The sequence below is a fragment of the Uranotaenia lowii genome, chromosome 2, assembly GCF_029784155.1.
Source record: "Uranotaenia lowii strain MFRU-FL chromosome 2, ASM2978415v1, whole genome shotgun sequence".
Lineage (NCBI taxonomy): Eukaryota > Metazoa > Arthropoda > Insecta > Diptera > Culicidae > Uranotaenia > Uranotaenia lowii.
In genome coordinates this window covers 273,266,796-273,285,183 of record NC_073692.1, presented here as the reverse complement: position 1 = coordinate 273,285,183, position 18,388 = coordinate 273,266,796, and the positions used below count along the sequence as shown (strand labels likewise).

General features: G+C 34.8%; 1 protein-coding gene across 4 annotated transcripts in view; it reads left to right on the top strand.

The window, feature by feature from the left end:
- LOC129747726 (uncharacterized) overlaps positions 1 to 16,694 on the top strand; it is a 37,201-nt gene extending 20,507 nt beyond the window's left edge. For all 4 annotated transcript variants that reach the window (XM_055742065.1, XM_055742063.1, XM_055742062.1 and 1 more), the window contains 2 exons: positions 16,112 to 16,398; positions 16,480 to 16,694. In XM_055742065.1, coding sequence (XP_055598040.1) covers positions 16,112 to 16,398; positions 16,480 to 16,566 — 374 coding nt within the window. In that variant the 3' untranslated portion in view covers positions 16,567 to 16,694. The remainder of the gene's footprint in view (positions 1 to 16,111; positions 16,399 to 16,479) is intronic.
- The last annotated feature ends 1,694 nt before the right edge of the window (positions 16,695 to 18,388 follow it).

Genomic DNA, 18,388 nt, shown 5'->3' with positions numbered 1-18,388 from the left:
TTATCAAGTAATGTTCTGTTAAAAAGGGCTAAAAATACTGTTTTTATCTAAAACTAGAAAATTGCGCCTTAAACTATGCAATGACTTTACAGGGTAGAAGACAAACTTTTATAATTATGACAAAAAAAGTCAACGGACTATGTGTTGTGAGCCTACGTGGTTGAATGATTCAACTGAATCAAATCAATCGAAAGATTCCTTTTAATTCAACCACGGTAGTCAACGGACCTTTTATCTTCGGATTTTATTAGATTTTTGCCTAGGGTTAGGGCACCCTGAATACCCAGACAACCATTTGGTGGGTATTTCGAATTTGCAACACAAATATACGTGCAAATATACGTGTAAACAAAGCGTATAAATGCAGCAAAACCAGTATATACGTAACATTTTGGAGGCCATATAGGTACATTAGCACACATATTCGTGATTTGGATTGTATTGTCGTAATAAAAACATGCAATGCATTTAAATACGATAAAGGATATACATGGGCCGCACATTGTAGGTGCAGATATACGAAACGAGGTTTCTTGAATAATATAACAGTCTTTCATTTAACCGGAAAACAAACAAAACAAAATAACGGAGTAAATAAAAGAGATCAGAATTTTTTCCCGCGCGTATCCTGGTCAGGCAAATTTATTCTATCTAAAAACCTAACAATATCCGGGCATTTGATTTCAAAATTGTCAATCCTAAATCCGGGCAATACCAAGCAAATTTGGGCTTAATTTAGAAACCACTCAAAAAAAAACGAAAAGTACTTTAATAATTTTTTTTCTTCGAAATACATCAGAAATTTTGAATCGTATTTTAAGCATCCAGAAACCCTGCATGATTATTATGTTAAAAGTTGCTCAAAAAATTTCGTTTTAGTACGCAAAATAAAAAAAAATAAACGTAATAAGAGATTTTTTATTATTTGGAAAAAGAAATGACTAAATCCGGAAAATTCGGGTTTTTTTTCTACTTATTAAAATCCAGACAACCGGGCTGGACGACTTGACCGGGCCCTTTAAATTTTGTTTAATAAATTACCCGGTCAAGTCCGGGTAAAACCGGGAAATCCGGCTAGCTTTGGGTAAATTAGCTTAAAAAATGTTAAAGTTGCCTTAATGCTGAATCAAAAATGACAATTTTTGAAAATAGGTATACTCCATACCGGCTTATTGCGTTCTTTTTTTTTTTTTTTACCCCATACCACAGTGGTCAAAAATACGAAAAACGTGATCGTTGCTTATAACTTTTTTAGGTCACATTTGAGCATATTGGTGTCTTCGGAGAAGTTTGTCAGTAAAATCAGCTCTATAATAAAAAACTATTATTTGTCTGATTAATCCCCCTACAAGTGAGATAAAATTTCTAACTTCTCTGTTATATGTTTTAGCTCTTTGATGTCTGAGACAAACTTAAAATCATATTTTCTACAACTTTGTCTCAGATGCCAAGTTTCTAAAATAACTATTAAAACCTATAGCAGAGAAGTAAGAAATTTTATCTCACTTGTAGGGGGATTAATCAGACAAATAATAGTTTTTTATTATAGAGCTGATTTTACTGACAAACTTCTCCGAAGACACCAATATGCTCAAATGTGACCTAAAAAAGTTATAAGCAACGTTTTGGGGAGGTTTGAATGACTGATTTTCACCTATGATTTTTTACCCAACAATTCACGAATACAAAAGAAAATTAAAACTAATTATGTTGGTAACTATATGATTATTCATTTTTAAGTACTTTGACATTTTCTAGGAGAGTTTTCTTTTTCTTAAAAAATAAATAATGATTTTTAGTATGAAATTTGGCTTCAATAAACTGCAATATTAACACATTGTGGACCAAATACGAGACATCTCGTTTTTCGCTTGCTGCTAGTATGCTCCATTAGAAAGCATAATTGAAACGTTATGAATCTGATGATGAAACCTCATTCTACAAAATTTAACACAACACTACCCGTTACTCAAATATCTGTATTAAATTAGCAGAATTTTTTTTACTAATTTCTGAAACATAAAATGCCGAATTTTGGTGTCTCTCATGTGTTAATAATGTTAAACAACACACTGGGAAATCGTAGAATTTTGTTTAAATTTTTAGGTGAAGATGTTTCTCTCACAGCAAATATTTTACATAAAGAATCAATTTCATAATGTAAATCCTGTGGATAATTTTTTTTTATATAAAATTTGGAATTTTCGGATAAAACAAAGAACTTTAATTTTAACTTTTATTTGTGATTTTCAATTAATTGTTTAAAAAAATGAAATCTGGAAATTGAATTGACAAGCAATCCTCACGCATTAATGATGAAATCTATGACCAGAAACATTGAAATTCGGTATTCTATATCTCAGAAACCCCTGGAGTAAATTTTACAATTCTGAGCGTTTTTAAGTTACGGCAAATTTTTAGTTCAATTTTGTCGAATAAAGTTTAACACTCAAATCCAGTCCATTTGAGTTATACTTCGAAGTGTAGCACACTGTTGGCAAATAAAAAACGTAATATCTTGTATTTGGTCCGTAATGTGTTAAGCTTGTTAATCTCTTGAATTTCTCAACAATTTATGTAAATTGTTAAATTTATTTACTAGTTAAACCATTTTGTGAATTTTGAATCTGAATTCTGAACCTGAACTCAAAAATTGCGCTTTGAATCTGTATCCTAGTTTCCATACGATTTCTGAAATGTACAAAAAAACGATTTCATGAATCTATTATTTGAGTTTTGTAGTTTAGGTTTAATCTAAATTCACTATTTAAATACTGAATTTTTAATCTTTATTGTGAATCAATCTGTATTGTGAATTAAAATATGAAATAACAAAGATCTGAATCTGACTTTTCAAAGCTTTAAATTTTTGAATTTTGTGTAAGAATTAGGTTTAAGAACTTCGAATTTGAATATAAAATCAAATGCCTTTTTTTCATATTCGAAAAACTATTATCAAAATATTGAAAATGCATATGATCTCGAAAAACATGATTTAAATTTGATATGAAATGAATAAACAAATTTGAACCAGGATTTCTAGCAGCTTTTAACTCCCAATCACTTGTGATTATTTGAACGGAAAATCAAGAAATCTGAACTTTATACAGAATCCGGAATACGAAAATAGGAATTAAATTTTGATTATGGAAATTATGGAATCAGGATTCAACCTTCGAAATGGGTCGATTTTAATTCAAAATTTAATATTCAGACCTGTATTTCGATGAACAAGTGAGAAAATTTTGAAAAAGTGTAGCAAAATTTTGGACTACTGATGGATTTTTGAGGTTTTGGCACAAGAGTTTTAAATCTAGATTGTTACTTTTAATTAACTTTACTCTATTATCATAATTAGGTTCTGAATTTAAAATTTTGAGTGTAGAGTAGAAAACCTCGTTTGCTTTTTTGGATTTCATTGGGGGGGGGGGGGGGGGGGTTCCTACGGCTATGGTTCAAAGCATATCAAAGCAAAGCAAAGCAAAGCATAAAAAATGTATTGATAATGTATGTTGTCTTGTCAGCAATTTCGTCACACGGCCGTAGGCGCATTTAAACCGGATAGGCCCACATAGGAACACTTTCCCTACTGTTCGCTTCTGGTCCTTCACGCTGCACCGGAAAGTCTAACATTATTCTGATTATTTATCCAAGAAATTAACTTCTTTATGACCATTATGCAGTTCTTATTATTCGATACAGTGACCTTAGAACTTCCAAGGCTTTCACGCAGTACGAATTACATATTTCTTGACCGAAATCATCCAGCAAATCTTTATTAATCCCGGATAGTCGAAAATGAGTCTCAGTTTTGTTTAGCAGCGAGAAGCCTGGTTTTTTTATTCGAATTCAGCTTAGAATAAATGTTCCATTATTTCACGCCATGTTCATGAAGAAATTGAGCAGTTTGATGAAGTATCTATAGCACAAATATCAAATTCCTTAGTGCGAGAGGAAAATCTTCAAAACCTTTTAAAATCTTTGAAATCCTCAGGAACCCCTAAAAATGCAGTGATCTCTTATAATAGCAGTCGCAGTCCGTGGCGTAGAAGATAGCCTTCAAGTCTTCTAAGCCAGCGGGCATGAGATCGAATCCCGGTCACGGCATACATAGTACACTTTCTGCGGGTTGATGGTTTTAGCATTTGTAAGATGCTAGCCATCATATTTATTAATATCCTTAAAAGATGTACGCTTAGAGTTAAGAAAAAGAAATCTCTTCGAGGAAACATCAAGTTTCATTGAGATCCTGACTGTGTTTGTGTTCGTTAAAAAAAAACTTTGTAGAAGCATTATCATTTACTTTTTTATAGAATTTTTTTAGAAATAATAATGATTTTTGTAAAAAAACATAAGTGGTACTATTCTTTTTCGCACTGTTTTCATAGATTTGGTTCTCAACACCAATTGCTCCATCCAACTAAAGTAAACTTATGTATGCTTGATTTATTCGTTGAACAATTGGAAACAAATTGTAGGAGAACATTTTCAATCAGTAATATTTTAACAAACAAAAGACATAGTGGTACTTTTCTTGTTTCGCTCCCTGTAGGTATAAAACTTCAAATATTCGATTTTAACAGAGAACTAAACTTATTTTGAAAATTAACTTGACCTGAAATCAAAAAGGATTTCTTTGTTGTCCATCATTTTTGATAACATTTCTCTTTTAAATTTTCATTATGACCTAAGGAAATTTGTAAAACTTTAAAGGTCAAGTGAAAATCACATTTCATACATAGCATAGCATAGGGTGACTACACACATCTTTTATTGGCTGTTACATGAGGTACAACTGATAATCAAGAGCAACGCAAGATGCAAAAATGAGTATCTGGATTCAATACTCATTTCAAGTGCTGCTCTTGAAGATCAGTGTGGTACCAAAATGCACTCCGTGACAAGTCAATGTAATCATAGAAAGGACCGGGAAGGGATGTTTAAGTGGGAAATCCTACATGGCAAATAGGATGGACGAAATATGTATAGGGTAAATGTTCCCGACCTTGGCACCTAAGGCATGGTTTACCCTTTTTTTGGACATTCCTACTTTCCTGTTGAGTGCACCATATAACACCCTTTGAAGAATTTACTTGCTAACTTGCTTAGAGTTCAACAAAATTATGTTTTCTCTATGGAACTTTTATAAATGTGAGTAAAATGCATGCAAAGTAATCACTGCGGTGCTCCAATTACTTGGCCGCCGTACCAATTGTTTGCCGTTTCGATGGTCCGATTCTTGGCCACCAGCAAAGTGCAATAGATCTTTACTAACAATGCTCAATTGACAGTTAACAGAATCGTTGGCTATTCTGAATATAAGGCCACTGACAGAATGACGTCAGCTGAGCGTAAAGTTCTATGCGACGATGGAACACCGGGCGTCACTCATACAACAAAAAGGTTTTTGAAAACATTGATGAAATTAGGTTGAAAGGGAAGCACAAAATAAGCTTTCATTTCAAAAAGTCGGAAGTCAAGAAATTCCGCAATGCGATTGCGACACATAGGGTTATTTTCACTAACAAACAACTGTCTTCATATTGTGGAGTTTGGCTTCATAAAGTAAAAAATTGAAAAATTCCTTGAATGGTATTTTAAAATTTTGCCCTTTTGAATTTGTTAGCTGAGATTATGAGCTTCTAGCAAGAGCCATCTCGAATGCCCGGGGCGTTGCGCAGTGGTTTGACACGCCAAATAGATGTTAGAATGTAATCCTTTTTTTTTCGCTTTACGCTTTTGGCACGGACCAAATGTAATCCTTGCTAAAACTTTTTTTTAATTCGACTCACATCAAATATTTTAAGGAATAATTGGAAAGCAAACGACATTTTCCTGAACTTCCAACTTCTGTTTCCCTGAAAAAAATTAGAACAAAAATCCAAAAAATTAAATATAAGTAAGTATATGGTTCCCAAGCAATAGAAAACAATTCCAAAACTCAAATAATTATGTATTTTATATACTAAAGTCATAAATTGCCATCGATCTAACCATTTTTAGATAAAAAAAACATCTTGTCTTGTGAGATGCTTAATTTAATTTAGTTTTTTTTAATATTTCGAACCACTGTGTTCTGTAGGAGACCACGTGGCTTTTGCTCGGCAGACTGCAATGCAAATGCTGTTCGCACGCATACCAATGTACCTTCGATTCATGGTTCCCAAATAGCGATTTTTGCATTTTCAATGCTCGGATATGACTTTTAGTTAGTCGAATCACTTATGTTCTCCAACTTATTTCGAAGCTTAAGTTGATAGCAACGGTCTTATCATAGAACCCAATTAATATGAAAACATTTGTGCGTAGTTTTAAATGAAGTTTTAGGGAAAACATCAGACCAAAAATACCTCTTTAATGAACATGTATTTTTTCCAGCTTCCAACACTGGTGGTGTATTTCGATTGAAGTTGCATGCCAAGAAAAGGAACAAAATTAGTTTTAAATTTTTATTCAAAACCGAAATAAATATTCACTCTTTAGTCTTTCTAGTATTTTTTGATTTTTTGCCGAGTTTAACTGTAAGTATGAGTATTTATTGCAAATTTTTCAAATGAGTGTCCGCGTTTGAAATCGCATGTGAATCTAGCAGTTGCGCTAGAAAGGTGAGTTCATCTGATTTTCATACGGTGATTTCCAACATAATTTCCTCGGATGCAGATCGAAAAAAATTAACTTCTTTATTAAAGTACAAACAATCAAAAACATTCGGTATGCACAGATTTGAAACAGATTATTCTCTTTGCAATGAAAATATATTCAAAAAATTTTAAGCTCAATTTGGACCTGAAAAACATGAAGAGACATGTTGGCATGCCAAGAAAAGGACCATGCCAAAATACGGCTCACTTACCCTAATAATATAATATAATTAAAATAAAATGAAACAATCCCACCAAAGTCCACAGATAGGCAATGAGGAACGTAGGCAGCATGGGTTGATTTGTATTTGATGGTCCTGTTGTACTAATCGTGATCATCCCTGTACATTCCAGTTACTGTTGCTTGATAATCCATCTTTAGACATTACATCACTCAAATTAAAAAAAAATGAATTATATCGGAAAGGGGTCACAAATCCTGTCTTGGTTTCATTTCTAGCTAAATTCTATCGAGTAAAACTCCGTCTATATCTTGATGTTCCTTTTGTTCGTTTTCGTGGCGCTTAGTTTACCGATAGGAAGATTCATGAAGTGTAGTAGAGCCATCGTCCAATTTGATGAAAAATAGTAGCACCTTTTCACGACACTATTTCAAATCTTCGTGTTCACATTGTTCATATGATCCGATTACGCGTTTTTCAGTTTTAAAATTTCACTGCCAGAAAAACAAGTGAAAATCACATTTCATACATGTATCTTTAATCTTTATGTATATTTCTCAATACCGGAACTGCCGGTTTTTGGAGCTTGTAAAACCGGTAATCGGTAATGAAAAATAGGCCAGTAATACCTACCGATTTTCGTTTTCGAAATTACTGGTATTACTATCACTACTTTTGATGATGTATTTTGTGGAATTCATCAAACTAAATCAGGGCAATAAAAAAAATACTATCATGGATTCTAACTACCAATTATAAACGGAGCAGTGGGGTTTAAGGGGCATTGGCGTATCTATTGCGAAATTTGGTCATTTAAGCATCTACATAGTTTACTTAAATATAGGCGTTATTTTTCGCTAAGCAGTTTTTTTTCGTTTTTGAACTCTCCTGTGATCACATTTTTATCATCAACGTCTATAATTAAAGATCGATGCGTGGTGGTGCTTTATTTCAGGGTCAATAATTCTGTGTATCGTATTTTGAGAATCCAAAGGTGCCAAAATTGCAATTTCTGTCATTTTTTCAATCCTCTTTCCCTTTTTTTGCTGCGTCTGTAACAATTTTATCGGTTCATTTGTTGAAAAGTACGGTTTTTACACTAGTTTTACATTTTTTTGTGCTTCTGATCTTGAGGAAATCATAAAACTATATCATCGTGGGCAACATATAGCTTCTAACTCCAGCTTTCTTGAGCACTTAAACAACTGTTGAGCATTAAGTAGTAGATCTATATTTTTTTTCCAAAAGCGTTTTTTTTGTTAGAACTCGGCAGGTTACAATCCGCCAAACTTCCAACAGGGGAAGTGCACTACCTTCGTCGTATCCCTTTGATTCGTCGTTATTCATAAATGCATGTTTTAGAGCAAAAAAATCACTTTCCACTTTAATTGGCTACTTCACATGGAAAACTTACGCTTGCACTTTTTTTTTCTATCACAAATTTGTCACTTTTAAAACTATTTTTTGAAATATTTGATTTTGAAATCACGAAGAGAAATTAATTATTGGCGCACTCTGCCATATTGATAGACGACCTAAGTGATCCCCCAACGTGTTTCTTTGTTTTCACGCTGCCTGTCAATGCTTGTAACTATCAAAATCATTTTATTCAACAGAAAAATGATGAAATAAAATTAGAAAAATGATTTTAAACTAATTTGATTTATATAAATTTGTCAATTTTCGATTGAAATCGAATCGATCGGTCCTCACAATTCGCCGTATTTTGCGACAGCACATGACCTACTCATGACAGCACATGATCACACATGCAGAAGATCAAGACGGTGGGAAGGTACATCGCCGGGAGCATCCAACGACGTAGATAGGACATCCCCAACGATAAGTCAAGTTTTTTTTTTTTTAAATATATCTTTATTAGTACCAATTCATCATTACATTTATATTACATTAATACATTAAATTAGGTGTTCAGTTCAATAATGAACTTTCAGAGCCCTATAGTTTAATAATCACTAAAATTTATTTATTCGACTTAGATTTGCTGAGCACAATCAAGCATTTTTATAAAGGAGAACATCCTGTAGTGAAAAAAAAAAAATATTTTAAACTAAAAACTAAAGCTATCCTAAAATTAAACTAATTGTAGAGAGAGCGAATCTCTACGATGGAAGACTGCATCGATTTGCCTCTGAAGTTGGGGATGATTTTGTTGGCCATCTCTTCGATAGATTCAATGCCTGCAATCCGATGAAGATCTTCGGTGCTGTGCCAAGGTGGAAGCCGCAAAATCATTTTCAGAACCTTGTTCTGAATCCTCTGGATGCCTTTCTTCCTCGTCGCGCAGCAGCTAGACCAAATCGGAACTGCATACATTATCGCTGGTCGAAAGACTTGCTTGTAAATAAGCATCTTATTCTTCAGGCAAAGTCGGGATTTCCTGTTGATGAGAGAATAAAGAGATTTAGTGTATTTATTACATTTAGATTGAATACCTTCAATGTGATTCTTAAAAGAAAGATTCCGATCAAGTGTGAGTCCCAAGTACTTCACGTGATCAGACCATTCTAAAGAAACCCCATTAAAAGTTATGGAATGATTTTCATTAGGTTTTAAAAAATTTGCTCTTGGCTTATGGGGAAATAAAATAAGTTGAGGTTTGGAAGCGTTAGAAGAAATTTTCCACATTTTCAAGTAATTCAAAAAGGAATTTAAATTTTGTTGCAATCTACTGCGTACCACCCGTAAATTTCGACCTTTGGCTGAAAGCAAAGTATCGTCAGCAAATAATCTTCTACCTTTTCCTTCTGGGACATCAGGAAGATCAGAAGTAAAAATATTGTATAAAATAGGCCCAAGTATACTACCCTGAGGGACACCAGCTCTAATGGGTATCCTTTCAGAGCATGAATTTTGATAGCTTACTTGCAAAGTTCGGCTAGTCAAATAATTTTGAATAATTTTGGTGAGATATACAGGAAAATCAAATCGAGCTAATTTAGCTACTAAACCTTTGTGCCAAACACTGTCAAAAGCTTTTTCAATATCAAGAAGAGCAACACCAGTTGAATAACCCTCAGATTTGCTAGCGTTAATCATATTAGTTACACTCTAAAGTTGATGTGTAGTAGAATGTCCATGACGAAAACCAAATTGTTCATCAGGGAAAATAGAATTCTGATTAATGTGAATCATTATTCTATTCAAAATAACTCTCTCAAATAGTTTACTTAAAGAAGGAAGCAAACTAATTGGTCGATAACTTGAAGGCTCTGAAGCACTTTTTCCAGGTTTCAAAATTGGAGTTACTTTGGCATTTTTCCATTTATTGGGAAAATAAGCCAAGTGAAAACATTTATTGAAGATTTTAACTAAAAAATTTGAAGTGCTTTCAGGCAACTTTTTAATAAGAATATAGAAAATCCCATCTTCCCCCGGAGCTTTCATATTTTTAAATTTTTTGAAAATCAATTTAAGTTCATCAATATTTGTCTCACAAGAACTTTCAAACACAATTTGCTTAGAAAGAATATCATCAAATTCTAGGGAAATTTGAGCATCAATTGGACTTACAACGTTTAAATTAAAATCATGAGCAGACTCAAATTGTTGGGCTAATTTTTGAGCTTTTTCTGAATTAGTTAAAAGAAGTTTATCCCCATCTTTCAAAGTAGGAATTGACTTCTGGGGCTTTTTTAGAATTTTAGTTTATTTCCAAAATGGCTTTGAGTAGGGTTTTATGTCCTCTACTGCTTTAGCAAAATTTTCATTACGAATGAAATTTAAACGACGTTTGATCTCTTTTTGAAGGTCGCAATAAATAAATTTCAAATAAGGATCCCTAGTTCGTTGAAATTGGCGTCGACGAATGTTTTTCAGTCGTATCAAAAACTGAAGATCATCATCAATTAAAGGTTGATTAAATTTATGTTTAACTTTAGGTATTGAAGCGGCTTTAGCATTGACTATTGAAGTTGTCAAATTTTCTATAGCCAAATCAATATCTTCTATTGAATTCAGTGGAACGTTTACATCTAAATTACGTTCAATAAAATTCATATATCGCTCCCAGTTAGCCTTTTGAAAATTAAAAGTTGATTTTAAAGGGTTTTCAATGGGACTTTGGGATAAAGAAAATGTTACTGGAAGGTGGTCTGAATCGAGGTCCGCATGAGTAACTAATTGACTACAATGCTCGCCTAAATCCGTTAGAACCAAATCAATTGTGGAGGGATTTCTAATTGAAGAAAAACAAGTATGCCCATTAGGATATTCAACAGTATAATAACCTGCAGAGCAGTCATTAAACAAAATATTACCATTTGAATTTGATGAAATATTATTCCAAGATCGGTATTTTGCATTAAAGTCACCAATAATAAAAAATTTAGATTTATTTCTGGTGAGTTTTTGTAAATCTCCCTTCCAAAAATTTTCCTGTTCACCGCTACATTGAAAAGGCAAATATGCGGCAACAATTATAATTTTCCCCATAGAAGTTTCTAATTCAATTCCAATTGTTTCTAAGACTTTTGTATTGAAAGAAGGAAGAAGTCTAAATTTGAGACGACTATTGATGACAATAGCTACACCCCCACCTTGTCGATCAAGTCGATCATTTCGTAAAATTTTAAAGAAAGCATTGCTTTTCAAGTTATTGTCTGGCTTTAAAAAAGTTTCAGTGATGGCAGCAATATGTATGTTTTGAGTTTTCAAAAATAAAAAGAACTCGTCTTGGTTAGCCAGCAAAGATCTAGCGTTCCAATTCATAATATTTAAACATCTATTTGGATCCATGAGGGAATCGTAAAGTCATAATAATTTTGTTAGCATAATTAAAAGAAGTTTGGAAAGCTTCAAACATTGAATTTGCTTTCAACATAAGTTGCATCATTTCCATTAAATTTTGATGCAAAAATTTTAATTTTTCCTCAGTAATCTCACCCAAATCAACAAAATTGTTAGAATCAGAAGAGGAAGGAGAAGAAAAAGTATTTGAATTTCGGGGATTTTCCCAAGCCTTCGCATGAACGTTGAGACTTGGTTTTTTCCCATTTTTATTAGTTAAACCTGAAGAGGGCAACCCATTTTCAACCACCTCTGAGAACGATAAACAACGAGTCTGTGGCGCAGAATCAGCCCAGGTAACATTAAAATCACTTCGGGTATTACCCAGCCGTGATTCCAATGTAGGCCGAGGCTGACAGCGAACAGGCAGGTTGTTTGCCGGTCTGACGTGTGTAGACGAAAAAGAGGAAGGAGGAGAAGAAACTTTTCTGGAAACTTTGGGGGTTTTCCTAGAAGCAACAATTTTTGCCCTAACGGGACAATCTAGAGAATTCGAGGAATGATTACCTGCGCAATTCGCACACTTAAAAAATTCTGTTTTTGGCTTATCATCACCAAAAAGGCATTTAGATTTTTCATGATCGAATGAGCCGCAAAACATGCATCTGGCATTCATTCTACAATTTTTAGTGCCATGACAAAAAGCTTGACAACGACGACATTGCGTAATATTTTGTAAAAAATTGGTATGGGATTTACGAAAAGGTTCAAATTTTACTCGACAATGAAACATAAGACGAGCCTTTTCCAAAATTTTCAAATTATTAACCTGATCCTTTTTAAAATGGATCAAATAAAGTTCAGGAGCAAAACCAACACTACTGGTATTATTCGTGTTGGTTCTTTTCCTCATTTGAATTACTTGAATTGGAGAAAAACCTAACAAAGAATTTAATTCATTTGTGATCTCATCCGGTGTCTGATCGCCGGTGAGACCACGAAGTACAACTTTAAAAGGACGATCACCTCTAGTGTCGTACGTAAAAAATTGGTGTTTTTTATTATTCAAATAATTTAAAATTTTTTGAAAATCATTAAAAGATTCCGCCAATATACGAGCAGTTCCCCTTCGACCGATCTGAAAAGAAATCTTCACATCCTTGACGGAAGTGACGATTTCTTTTCGAAAGGCATTGAAGTCAGGAATCGTGACCGTTATTGGTGGAATCTTTTCGTTTTTAAGAGTATAAGAAGAAGAAGAAGGTTTCTTAGTACTCTTATCAGAATTAAATATGAATTCCGCCGCCTAACGCCACAAGCTAACAGATTCGTGGGAAGTCATCAAGGAGGCCGGCTTCATGGAGGGACGGTCTACGATGGACTAGATATTCACATTGCGCCAAATCCTCCAAAAATGCCGTGAACACCAAGTCCCTACGCATAAATTATTCATTGACTTCAAAGCCACATACGACACGACGACCGCGTGACGAGCTATGGAAAATTATGGACGAGAAAGATTTCTCCGGGAAGCTGACCAGATTGATCAAGGCGACGATGGATGGAACGCAATGCTGTATGTGGATTTCGAGTGATGTGTCGAATTCATCCGAATCGCGGAGGGGGCTTCAACAAGGCGATTGTCTATGCTGCATGATGTCAACGTGGCGTTAGAAGGTGTTATTCGATGAGCGATGGGTGAACGCGGGCACGATTTTCAACAGATATATGCTCGCCTGCAGATCCGAGACCGACCAAATTGTCCAGTAATAATAAGGTCGCGATCGACGGCAACTAGCTGGAGATAGTCGAAGACTTTGTTTATTTCGGCTCACTGATGACCGCAGACTATGACACCAGCCGTGAGAATGATCAGTGGAAATCGTGCCTACTATAAACTCCGCAAGCAGTTGCGGTCGAAGAGACTTAGCCCTCGCACGAAGTGTAACCTGTATACAACGCTCATTAGACATTAGGCTGTACTATTCGGGCACGAGACAAGCATATTGCTCGAGGAGGACCTGCGTACACTTGGAGTATTTGAGCGACGAGTGTTAAGAACCGTCTTTGGCGGCGTGTAGAGAACGAAGTGCAAAGGCAAAGGATGAACCACAAGCTCGTGCCACTTTTATGCGAACCCAGTATCCAGTTGGTAGCGAAGGCTGGACGGATATGCTGGGCAGGACACGATGTTGGGAAGAGTGTCCACTGCGGCAATTAAGATGATCTATTGTGGTATTACCCCGCGTTACTATTTTTACTTTGCTATGCTAATTGACACTCCTGCACTATTGGTTGAAGTTACAGTTGTTTACCGATAGCACTACGAGAACACACATATCTATTTAGGATCTCCAAGTACAATCTAAATTACCTTGAAAAGATCCATCCACATGCAAGTGCTGCATCATCGAGGCGTACAATTTCAAGGTATACCCGGCTAGCACTTCACTAATGCTAAAACCACCAACCTTTATCATACTATGTGTGCCAGGTTATGTCACGACCGGGATTCGATCTCATAAACGTTGGCTTAGAAGGCAAGGGTGCTGTCCTCTAGGCCACGATCTGCTGGCGACACTTGCCTTGCAATCAAAGAAACTTTGTCGTGAGACGCAAAATTGTAAAAATAGAAATAAATAATAGTTCATCTGTTTACATTCGGACAATAAAATGGTTTATATATTTAAGTAAAAATCTTTTTAAATTGAAGAATGTCCTTTCTTCCTAAAGATGTATATAATCTTCCAGTCTGATTGAGAATTTTAAAAGCCCTTTTCTTCTTAATCATGGTTAAGATTTTGTTCTCTTTGTGTTTAGCTTGATTTCTCCATTCCAAGAACCTTAGAGTAGATTTTCCTTCACCAGAGCTCTCATTCGGGAAAGGGTTTCAATTGAAAATTTGTCGTTGAATATCATTTTCCGCTAAGATTGAAGCTTTTGGTCTTAGTTAACATGTTTATTGAATAACTTTGTTAATTTAAAACGACACACAAGTGTTATGTTTGATGCTTATTTCTTTTCTACTACATTCAACATTCATTCGTTTGTTATACGCACACCCATCATTGCTATGGAATTCTAATATCCCAGCGGTAAAAAAAATCTTAGCCCATAAAAAGTCGGAAATGCAATATACGCCTCTCCTCCATGCTCGGATTGTCACGTTGCGGTAAGATTAGACACGTGATCGCTTCATAAATGCCCTACTTGCTGTTGACAGCCAGTTCACAGTCCCGCAAACATAGTTACTGCGTATTCCATTTGATTCCGTAAAAAACGGGGTGTATTTTTTTCGCAAAACTTCCGTTCATTGAAACGTGTCTTGCATGCATGCTAGCTACATCTTGAATAAGTTTGAAACATATTTTCATACCAACCTTAAGCGTGTGGACTGGTCAATGAACAAGGCAAAAATCTTACAAAACATTGCATTGTATAGCACTATATTTATTTTCATAGAGCACAAAAGTGAGATCCTACATGATGGGAAATCATGTTCAAATATAGATTGAGCTGAAAACAAAAAATCGAATTCAGTCATTACTGGCATAGTGCGCGTACTTTTTAGAGCTCATTTCTCAGACATTGCAAAATTGAGTATCGTTAAGGTATCATTGCACGGGAAAAAATATTTTAAGATGTATGTTTTAAAAACTATTTATGGAAGAATTCGGCGTATAACATCGACAGATAAACTAGGCAGAATTGTATTCTGAATTATTTTGGTTTCACTGAACTTTGCTTTTAAACCTCCAATATCAGGTATGATTTATAAACAGCATGTTGAAAAACATCAGAACGGTGGGTGCTAGAAAATATCTACTATGACAAAATTGAAGTTAAACCGTGCACCCATGGTCAAAACTCATAACCATGTAACATAACTTTCTAATGAAATTGAAATATTCAATTTATGACATAAACGCAATCGTCAACTATGCCAAAATGAGGTGATTCCGTGAACCCATGGTGAAAAAATACTTCCATTTTATAACAAAAGTATTATTGAATAAGTAACAAAATAATATCAAAAGAAAAAAGTTAAAAATATTATGTTATAAAAAAATTTACCTTTACCAGTCATTCTGACTGGTCACAGTCCAAATAGGTATATTCAGTTTGCGGGCCCTTCTAGTGTTAACGCACCTGTATCCGTGGTCCGAACAGCCGTCTTACACTTTAATTCCGACCAATCAGCCACATCCGTGGTTCCCAGTTTCAAACTTACTTTTTTAGAACTGGTATAGGGATTGGTTCAAAACCGATGAGATTGTGAACCAATTTGACGCTGTTCTGAACCGTTTTGTCAGTTAAAAGAACACGAGTGTGGTTTCCAGTTTTTTCACGGGATTGGATCTAATTTAGTTGGTAAATTCTTGTATAAATTAGACCCAACGATAAACCACCGATTACATGTGCTCTTAGGCGCCTCTGATAATTTTGAGAAAGTTCTTCCAACTATCGCATATTTCAAGCTATATTGAGAGATTATGATTTAAGTCCTACCATTTAACGTTTTCCTTGTTTGTATTCCAGAAAAACATTACGGCTGCTACAAAGTGGGAATCCTATTTTCCATCATCATTATCCTGTTGCTGCTGCTCGGTTGTGTACCGATATTTTTCCTCACCCACGATAACAACTTGATCCTGTTGATCCTGCTGGTGACGCTGATATTGATCGGCATTATCACCTATGCCTATTTCCGGTGGCAGCATCGGAAGGCGCAGCAAATGCGACGCAGCTGCGAGGAGCAAAAAATGAATCTCACGAGAGTTGGGCAACCACATGCTGGCAGACCCAATAATGGAGCGATCAAACAGGTGCAGCTTTAACTCTACAAAGTTGATTGGAAACGTTTAGGGTATTGAAGGTTTTTTTTTCTTTTTTTTTTTTGTTTTTAGAATCCGACAGATGCTTCTCAAAAAGTTGGAATATCTAATGGAAACAATACAACCGTAGGTAGTCCTCCGCGATATTCATTTATTTGATTAAAAGAAATGTTCAAGTGAATGTATTTGTTATAATTCGAGAATGATATTATTCTTTAAATAAGAAATTGTATGTTATGTACTGTAGTGCAAAAGATATTGGATAAAATATATTATTATAATGATTATTATTTGGTATAGCAGTATTTTTTAAGTGAAAGTAATTCCCGCAAATTTTCTAAAAACAATTCATCTAAGATTGGCTTCCATGTCGAAATATCAAACATCGTCAACCGGACATACTGATATGCAGTTGTTCAGGAAAGTCTTATTGCTCTTCATAATCTTTAGTAATTTAGAAAATATCTGTTGCTAACGAGACGAGTTCCACTGCCCTGGGATATCATGTAGACAGACTAAAAATATTTGATCCAAAAATTTCTCTGAATCATTATTCTTGTTTCCTATTTGAATAATATTATGAAGATTGAAATACATTTCAGGTTTGAACAGTTAGCTAAAATTTTAGTCCACGACTTGTAACCATCGGTTCCCTCCGACTAACTAGCTGAGTAGGAAACCCCCTCTCAAGCCTCAGGGTCGGTAGTACGCTGTGGCACCAATTAATTAGTTTTTGTTCTATTCGAACTTGATTTTACATTACATTTCTTTCCCTAAAGCTGATATAATAAGAAATATGCAAAGGTGCTGCATACATTCAGGGGTAAAATGAGCGTGTGAGACATAAGGCATAAGGCAGCGCACCTAGCGGTTTTTTTCGGAACCTAGTAGTTCCGCTCAAGATCAAAGATGGTTCCACTCAAGATCATATTTTACTTTTAAAAACTACGCCATTAATTGATATTTTGATGGAAAACTTGTTACAAAAACCTGAATAATGCTTTTTTATGAATTTTTCTACCATTTTATACAATGAGAATCAGTTTACAACGGTCAAGGGTTACATGGTCGGGATTCGACCAGATCGAACTGAATGCCATCAGCAGTTTTCCGAGACACTTAAGCTTTATGTACTAATAATTTCATCCTTGGACAAAATCTGTGAAACTTATCAACCAGATCCAATAGTTTATAACCCAAGGAACACATCTCAGTGAATAAATTTACTTGTTTTGGTCTCGCAAACGAATGACATGAGTTTCAAAATCTGCTGTTTAAAAATTTTCTCATGGCGTTCAGTTCGGTCTGGTCGAAGCCAGGCCACATAAATTGACGTTCAAAGTCAGCGTAGATTGATGAAAATTGCAGTAGAAATGGATATGTTTTTAAATCTTCTAATAACATTATTTCAGTTAATAAATTTTAGAAAAAAAATGTCAATGCTTGTATGGAAAGATCTTGAAAAATGTGTTTTTTCAACAATTTGATAAGATTCATAAACAATCATTGCCTTAATCTTAAGAAAAGTAAATGGTTCCGCTCAAGATCAGATTTTGACTAGTTCCGCTCAAGATCATTTACCCTACACTCGTAAGGATTTTCGGCACAAGAAAACACCTTAGTAGCTTGGATAGAATTCCCACTTTATTCTCCCCAAACACTCAACACACTCGGAGGGTACAAAATGCCCTTCCCTCTCACTAAAGTGGATGGTCCTACCTTATGGTTTTGCTGCCCGATGCGTCGCAAGGCCCAAAGTTCACCTGTTTCGGTTGTCCGGTGGGTTTGCTGTTGGGCGACGGTAAGCTGTTCCGCTCAGAAGCTACGCACACAGGAGTATTTCACCCAAAAACCTGGCCAATACTCAAAATTTAAATTTCATTGGTTACTTTTATGTCAATGTTTATTTGATTCTTGAATAAATTTAGAAACAAGTACCGGTCAGTTTTTTGACATCTGATTTGTTTATAAGCTGTTGCAG